Source organism: Glycine max, chromosome 5, assembly GCF_000004515.6.
Source record: "Glycine max cultivar Williams 82 chromosome 5, Glycine_max_v4.0, whole genome shotgun sequence".
NCBI lineage: Eukaryota > Viridiplantae > Streptophyta > Magnoliopsida > Fabales > Fabaceae > Glycine > Glycine max.
The window spans coordinates 6,154,251-6,163,646 of record NC_038241.2 but is presented as its reverse complement, the minus strand read 5'-3'; the positions used below and the strand labels follow the sequence as shown (position 1 = coordinate 6,163,646).

At 31.1% G+C, this 9,396-nt stretch overlaps 1 protein-coding gene across 1 annotated transcript; it reads left to right on the top strand.

The window, feature by feature from the left end:
- The first annotated feature begins 1,403 nt into the window (after positions 1-1,403).
- On the top strand, positions 1,404-2,630 carry LOC100781198 (zinc finger protein 7). The gene has a single exon (XM_003525532.4). It carries the CDS (start codon positions 1,785-1,787, stop codon positions 2,382-2,384), a length of 600 nt encoding a protein of 199 aa, XP_003525580.1. The 5' UTR covers positions 1,404-1,784; the 3' UTR covers positions 2,385-2,630.
- Positions 2,631-9,396: the final 6,766 nt, after the last annotated feature.

Below are 9,396 nucleotides of genomic sequence, written 5' to 3'. Positions count from 1 at the left end.
ATTATTTTTAAGGGTTGACCATGATTCAATTCGTTATTATACTCTACTTGGTGCCAATTTGTTTTATTAGTTACCAAATTAAAAAATGAAAATTATATAATTTTTTTTAATAAACTGTTAAAATCATTAAAGATTGATTTAGTTTAATTTTGATTTGATATTACATTTAAATCATACCAAAACACACTCCATATTATTATGATGCTTAGTTTGAATAGTTTTTTTTTTCAAAAATAGAAAGAAATTGAATTGTAGTTTTAGAAACTGGACTGATCCGACTGATCAAATTGGGAACCGGTGGGATCACTGTTGTTTGCTCATTTCAATGAAAATACTGAGAGAAAAAAAGAAAAAAACCATCCTAACAAGAATTGAGCCCATGACTAGCACTGGGAAAAACCACACATTTAACACTGGAAGCTCTCTGTTGGTACATCATTAACAAATATAATATTTATATTATATATACATATCTAATCGCGTAAAACTATAAATAGAAAAAAAAAACACCAAGATTCAAACCCCTGACCAGAACTTGGAAAAATTATTTAACAAATGTAATATTTATAATATATATACATACTATATAAATTATATATAATTAATTATAACAATCTAATATTGTAACATGTGATTTGATTTAATTAGTGACTCATTAGTTTAATAGTTAATTATGTCATCCAATATCGATCGGATATCATCAATTCGATATTTAAAATTATACCATCAACACCCTCATAATGAGTAAAAAGCCTTTTTTTCTCGATTGGAAACATGGACCAAGAACTACAAAGTGTAATAATGATTTTTATAACTGAAGTATTTTCTTTGCCATAATCGGAGAGTTATAGATTATAAAATTAAAAAAATCTTACTTTGGAACTCATTTGATTGAGATTGATCGATTTGATGTGTTTTAGGTTAAGCTAGTTCAAGTCAACAGTGTATGTATCCTAATACAAATAATTTATTGAATTTTAAGCACCTATAACATAAGTTCTTATGATAAATATTTATTTATTTATTTTAAATAAGCTGCTTTTCTAAGCGTGCCCTTATAATAACTCCTAAATAAAATAATTTTATTTTAGACCCAAAACCTTATATCTCGTTTATGTTAGTCATTTTTCATCACATACTCGTTAACATATATTACTTTCTTTCTCTTTTTTTTTTTAAAATTCTTTATTCTCTTAGAAGGTGCATATATTTCGATGCGAAAAAAGCTATTTTTCCACAGTGGAATTCGAATTACTTATTTCATTTATTAGTCTCTTTTTGGTGTGGTTTCAATTAAAAAAATAATAATATTTTTGGTAAAAAAAAGTCTTGCAAATAGTAACACTCTCTTTTAGTTATTAATTCTGTTGTCAATTTTTTAATAATTGAAGGAATAAAAAAATAGAACATACAATTACATAACACTTTTAATAATCAAGGCTCCTTTCAAAATTTCCACCACCTAACACCTATGTATATATAAAGATAGATAGATGCAATAGGTAGTGTAAATCTCAAGAAAGTATGAAGCCATAATAAAATGCCCACACCAACATATTATATTAGCATTGTCCGAATTCTCCCCTCTAAAGTGTATGCAAAACTGGGTGGGAACATAGGACATGGCTTAGTACTGTGATCGACCTTAAAAGATCACACTACACCAAATAGTATCCATCTCCCACTTCCTATCCGTTGCACTCCTCCCCTTAATTTCTTTGTCCTTATTTAAGAGCAAGCTAGCACTTAATTATCCCTCTACCACAACAAAACTATTCTTTACTATGAGCACCAGGGAGGATAAAGTTTATGTCAATGATAATCATGTGGATGGTGGATCACAAGAAAATGCTGCCAAGTCTGAAATTGTGACCCCTGAAGGTGATAACTTAGGAGAATGGTTGAGTCTAGGCATCAAAGGAGACAATATCCCTCTGGAAGCAGCTGAACAAAACCCTGCAGATTCCCAATCAAGACCTCTCCACAATAAGGTATTCTCATGCATATACTGCACGAGAAAGTTTTACAGTTCACAAGCCTTTGGGGGTCACCAGAATGCACACAAGAGGGAAAAACAAGCAGCTAAACGAAGTTACCGATCTCATATGATGTTGACAACAACATCAATGGGCCTTGCTTACTCTTCTTTGGCATCTAGGTCACTGGGAATACAACCTCACTCGCTTGTGCACGAGCCAAGCAGAGAAAGGTCTGCTATGGCGGCTAGCTTCAGTGATGCCGGTTATTGGAATGGAATGGCGTCATGGACACCACCCTCTATGCTTGAACAAGCCGGGCATTTCTCATGGCCAGGTAGCCTTCAGTTGGAGTTGCCCAAGCAAGAATCAGATGTTAGTAAGATTGACTTAGATCTTCGGCTCTGATACATTTTGTCCAACTTCAGAGTCCTGATTTACACTACTGCTGCTTTCTTCTTGATTTCCCTATGCTATATGATGTCACTTGTGCTAATAATTGTTGGGAAATGGTGTATAGATATCAATGAGCTAGCTGGTTGATATATAGAGAAAGAAAAATATATATGAATGGAAATAATATGATGTGACATGATAGGTCAAGATATAAAAATGATAAGTGTTAATAAAATGGTTGTGATGTTAAAGTATCTACGTACAATTATTCTCCATTTGTTTTTTTAGAATGGAAACAAACGTGTTTATGTATATTACACGTCTACAATAATAATTTTATGATTAATTTTTGTCATTGTTAGTGAGATTATTTTCTCTAAATTATATTTATTTTATTAACAAAATTTGAAATGAATGATATTGAATCTAATATTATTCAAACCAATAATTTATTAAAAAATTATGATTTAATTAAACATTTACCATCTAATTAACATCATTTTATATATTTTACGGCATTTTGTTTGTTGACATGACAATTTACATGACGTATTTACTTAATAAATTAATCATACAAAATAATAATAAATTATATGATTATCAAACTCTCAATTTAATTCGTTAATTTTTACAAGTTTACGAGTTTACCAACTCTCTATAAGTTGACTTGTGTATAAATTCTCTCTTTAATAGACTCTGGGTAGACTTGATAAACTCTAAGTAAACTTGGTAGATTCTTGAGTTTACCATCGAATTAACAAGTAAGTCAGTTAAAAAAATTAGACCAAAATATAAGTCATTTTGAGTTGTTTTATGTTTGTTTACTATTTAACACACCTCCATTTGGTATGTTGTTCCTGAATCGAAAAATCCTCACCTTTTATAACATCAAAGTCTTGTTCTCTAATAACATCAAATCCTCGATTTAAATATTGTGAAATTTATTATTTATTATTTTGTTTCATTATGTTGTTAAAATGTTTAATTAATATGTTATTTATAGATATTTTATTATTATTTTTATATGAAATAAACTTTTATGAATTTACGAGTTGAGTCCATAAATTGAGTTTATAAAACTTTCACTATGTAAACTATCGTGTTTAATTGATAACCTTGATAAATATGAGAAAGCAACATACTTAATTTTAAAGTATGCCACTTGTGTTGTGGTTCACTCCATATATAGCCATCCATGTTCCAGCAAAGATGGGTCACACAACTAACAATAAGAGCATGCATTGATAGTTTCCTCATTTTAGAGGCAAAATGACGTAGGAGGGTTCTTTTTACAAACATTTTCCTTAAACGGGTCTGTTTTGAAAGAAATTCTGTGGGGGGGTCTGTTTTTCAGGGTGTTTCGCCAACACCAATGACGAAACACGCTATATCGCCAATACCAGTAGTGGCACAGGAGCATTCCGCCAGTACCACCAGCGACACATAGGTTCCTTCTCCACCCATGCATGCATGGCATGCATCCACATAGGTTCCGCTGGGGCTACTGGCGAAACGTGTTGCCATGGGTTCCGCTGGCGAAACACGTGCCATAGCCCAGTGGTGTAGCATATATAGCCTTGTGCAATGGTACCAGTCAAGCATAGGTTGTAGTGTTGGAGACGTAGCCTTTTCAGAAGTTCAGAAGGTGTAAGTTAGCATGTGGGAGGGAGGACAAAAATTTAAATTTCTTCCCTCACCCACTATCCCCTCCCCTATATGACCCTTGTATTTGCAATTCGAGATACACAAAGTTAAAAAAAAAACTTATTTGGTGGAGAAAAGCTTCAATCATCAGGTAATATAAGTTAAAATTTGATATTATTGCTACTCAACAATAATTTATTTAATAGTAAAATTTATATTTAATTTTTATATTAGGTAAAAGTTTCTTTTAAGTTAAAAGCAGTTACATAGTTATTTTAGTTACTAATTCTATGTGTTTAATTTTTTTATAGTTATTTTAGTTAGTAATTCTATTTAAAATAAAATATAATTGAATTCAGCAGTTAAATCATAGATAGTATATTAGGTAGGTGTGTTTAATTTTTCGTAGTTATTTGTAGTGTAAAAATAAACTAATGTTATTTGTTATAAAAAAATTATAGATAATATTAGTTAGGTATGTTTAAAAAATACGCTTAGAAATTATTAATTATAAATAGTTAAAAGTAGATTGAAATATTTTCTGATGTTATAATTTTTTACATTTTTTAATATTAATACTAATTTTAATTGAGGTGTTGAAATTGTAATCCTGTAAGAGTGCATTCCCACAAGCCTTAGGACGGGTTGATACTAATTGAGTGTTTTAATATTAATACTAATTTTCTTACTACAACATGTTTTCTTGTGTTGCTTTTTAATTAAAAGTGAAATTTGATTTCCAAAATTAATGTTTATATTTAATATAAAATTATTATGTTAATTAATGAGATAAAACATTTAATTAAGAGTTTAATTCTCACATAAATTATCTTATTTATTATAAATGATCAAACTAACTATACAAAATTTATATTTCAAAAAAGCTGAAAACCAGCTTCTGAAAATGGAAGGGACACCCATGGTGGAAATGGAAGGGGCATGCAACGTGTCTGGCATGCATGCATGGACGCGTGGAAAAAAATAAGGAGAAAAGGGAAGGGGGGCACCCATGGTGCATGCATGTATGGAAATGGAAGGAGTATGTTTCGCCAATGGTACTGGTGAAACATACTGAATGCGTGAACCTGACACAGCTACAACTATGTCACTGGTGGTTCTGGCAGAACCCCTCGATGCCGCTGCTGGACCTGGCGAAATAGGGTGTTTCGCCAGTGTCAATGGCGAAACACCCTTAAAAACAGATCCCCCCCCCCCAAGAATTTCTTTACAAATAGACCCGTTTAGGGAAAAAGTTTGTAAAAGTAGCGCTCATATGTCATTTTGTCCATGACAGCTGCTACAATACTCCCTTAAATTATCTGAGCATGGATGACTATAATTTATTTAATTATAAATTTATACAACTTAACAAATAATTTGTATAATTTATAAATTTGTTTAATTAAGAAAAAAAATATTACTAAATAAATTTATCTTCATAACTTTTTAAAAAAATTCATACAATAAATACAGGGCTCTTTTGTTTGTGCTTAAAAGAGTGATTTTTAAAAAATGATTTATTTTTAAGAGGAATAAACATTGTAATTTCATTTTTTTAAAAAGTATATTATTTTAAATTATTTTTATAAGTGATTTATTTTCTTAACCAAATATATTATAAATTCATAAAAAGGTTCATATTTTGGGATATCAAATATGCAATTAACAGTTGTAACAATAGTATATATAAGATTAAATTGATATGCGAGTCTCCATATTTTTACTAAACTTTTAGTTAAATTTTTTATTTTGCCTTTTAATTGGGTTTCTAAATGTTGGAGGTGACAACAGAGATCATGACCACAATTATAGTGATGGTTATGGTGATGATTCTCACGTAGATTTGATTTGATTTTTTATTTGGTAAATCTTATAAAGATTTTATGGTTAAATGTAGTTTTAATTTTGAATTTAAAATATTTTAATTTTGATCTTTCATTTTAATCTAACAGTTGAGATTAATCATTTTTATTCTCCTATAAGATGATGATTCTCACGTCATACATATAATATAATATATGACATATCAAGTTAAAACAATCATTTTATGTGAGAAATAGATATACAAGGGTACCTAAGGATCTACAAAACACAACAGTTTGACACTATAGGCATAAGTAATAATAACCAACAATAAATGGTTGAAATCCAAGGCTCACAACCCATTCCAAAAGGGGAATTATTATTGGCCTCGACCTCATTGCTATTCGTCCCACCAATATTTTCAATTTCCAAAAATATCCTTTCCACATTGTATTGCGGAATCATATTTCCATTAGTGGGGATGAAAAAAAAATTACATAACGGAAGTATGATTCTGTTGTATAAAGGGTTGCAAAAAAAAAAAAAAACAAAACACAATTTTGTTATGTATTTGTCAATGAAATTATGTTTTTGTTGAGTTCAATGGGGGTAAAAAAAATATATACAACAAAAACATGATTCGTGTTTTTGTTGTATATATTTTGTACAATGGAATCATGCTTCTGTTGTATCTATTTTTTTCACCCTTGCTTAATTCAATGGAAATACAATTCTGTGTGACCAAATATCCATGCAAAAATGTTATTTTGTTATGGTAGAGGAGTGCACAACAACACAATAATGGTGGAGAGGAGTTGCACGCAAGAAGCCTTGAAGGTGGAGGTCATACACATGTAAGGGCTCTACACGATGATGCCAGTGATAATTGGGACTGGTGGCGGTACACGATGTGGAGGAGATGAAATAAGGTGGTGGTGCAACACAAAGATGGCTTATGGTGATGATGGTTGCACGATGGTGGTAGGGGGGAGGGTGGAGTCGTGGTTCTAGTTCTAGCCAAGAATTGGGTGAACAAAAATGTGGGGGGGCATGGAGATTGGGTAAGAAGATGAGGAAAAAGGAAGAGAAAAAGGAAGAGGGAAGGACAAAATAAATATTTTTGCAGGGAGGTTAGGGCCAATAGTAAAGTGGGGTGGGACCAATAGCAGCTTCCTTCCAAAAGTCTCTAAGACTCGCTACCATGCAAATACAAACCATGACAACCACCAAAAAACAAAGCCAACAATAAAACTAGTGTCTAAACTACTTTGGTCTCCCCAACACATTTGTCACATGAAAAAAAAATATACTATTTCTATCCTCTAAATCAAATATTCTCTTTGTCCCTAAGGATAAGATATAATAGACTAATTTACGTTTATTATGAAAGTTAATTAACTTAAATATTAGCATTAAATTTATAATACTTTTTTAAATTTATCCTTAATTTTCTTGAGAATACTTATTCATCTTCTTCAATCTTCATAAAAAAAAAATAATTCAAAATATTTTAGTCTAAAAAAAATAATGCACAAAAGAGATAAAATGAAATCTTATAATAAAAGGTAAAAAAATTTATTGATTATGCCTTATAAATAAATAAAAAAAGAAGGTAATACACCATAAGTAATAACCCTACGCCATTATGTGTCAACATCCCCAATCCCCCACATATTTATTCTCTTCCCCATATTTCCCAGCCTGAAATAAATGTCATGTTCCATAATACACCTCCCGAAAATCCACACCCAGTTCCATATATAGAGAAAAACTAGTTCGATCCCAGTGCTGCTTCGCGAATTCAGTCCACCACTCACATGAAACCCAAACCTCTATATAAAATAAACCCAGAACTCCATCTTGATGAAAATGAGAACCATTTACTGTTCGAGAAGACAAACACCAGGGTTTGCTAGCCACTGACCATAGGAAACGCTTAAATTATTGATATAAGCTCTCAGCCAACACCACAATGTGTAGATATACATAATTTAATACAATTCAATAATGAGTTCCCGTCAAAGATAGCACCTCTTAAAACACAATGATTGCGTTGTTTCCAAGTGCACCAAGTAATAGCACTCCAAATTAACAATCCTCCATCTATCAATGTGAGTACATAGTCGAGCCCCCAGGAATCTGATGTGCATAGCCACTGAAACTGGTAAAACAGTCAAAATGTTGAACCAATTACAACATTGTTTCCATATCCCCATCTACCTGAGAACAATTGAAGATGTGATGTATTGTTTCCTCATGTAAACCGCAAAAAGGGCAAATATCACTATTAACAGCCGTGCCGGGATATTCTTAATCTTCAAAAACTTAATATAAGATTCTCGCGGCTGGCTCATGTGAGAACTTTATTATGGATAATATGTAAGTATTTCTATAAGTGTTTTTTGAACCTTAAGGTATCCTAGGTATCCTAGTGAGTCTCTTGAATCTAACTCATCTAAACTTTTTTGAAAAAAAAAAACTTAATCTAAGAAATTTAATTAAGTTACAAGATGATAAGAAGTTGATTAATTACTAGCACACTTAAGGTTCAAAGTTGAAATTAGAAAAAATAAAGGTGTGATTACTCTGATTAGTTGTAACAATTTTTTCTTTTAGTTTTTATAATTTAACATCTCATTTTCGTCTCTATAATTACATTTTTTCATACTTTTGGTCATCATCAAGTTTCGACTAACCTTATTTGAAATGAATTTCTATTTCCCTATACAGGTTTTGTGTATTTCTAATTGTTTTTCGTGTATCCAAAAAATGTCTGCAATGAGAGAAAGTGGTTGCTTAATGAAAATTCAATGTTAGTTGTTATGCGTTATATGCGATGGTTTAAATTAGGAGGGAAAGCAATTTTTAGGACTCTTTATAAATATAAATTTAAGATATGTTTGATTATTTTACATATACGAATTTAGACTTTGCTTTCAGGTGTGAATAAAGGGATTTGTAAATATTGTTAAATTAAATATTAAGAGAAAGAAACCAAAGAAAATATCTAGAAGAAGAGAGAAGCTCTTAGAAAAATCAATTATATAAAACTCAGAAAGATAAAAACTGAATTGCATCTTAGTCCTATTTATAAGGTACATCATAATTTAGCAAAAGTTAAGTTAGTTACACGGTTCTAACAAAAAGGAGACCTATGAACTATTTAACAACTGTTACAAATCTTAACAGAACTATCAACTAACAAAGAATAAAAGAGAATCTTTTATTCTTAGTCTTTTATTCTCATACTCCTAATATTCCCTCCTCAAACTCAAGGTGGTTGATTGGCACGATCTACTACATTGAGTTTGTCACATAAACTTAGGAATCTGCTGCTTGAGAGAGGCTTGGTCATGATATCTACAACCTGCTCCTAAGAAGGAATATGAGAGACAACAAGATCCTTGCTGAGAACTTTTTCTCTAACGAAGAAAATGTCAAGTTCCATGTGCTTAGTAGGAGCATGAAGAACAGGATTGTGAGCTAAAGCTACTGAACTCTGATTGTCACAGAAAATTAGAGGAGTATCAAAAGGAATGTGAAACTCCTTGAGAAGAGATTCAAGCCAGAGAATTTC

Coding starts and splice junctions, on each gene's coding strand:
- LOC100781198 (XM_003525532.4), top strand. CDS start 1,785: ATGAGCACCAGGGAGGATAAAGTTTATGTCAATGATAATCATGTGGAT.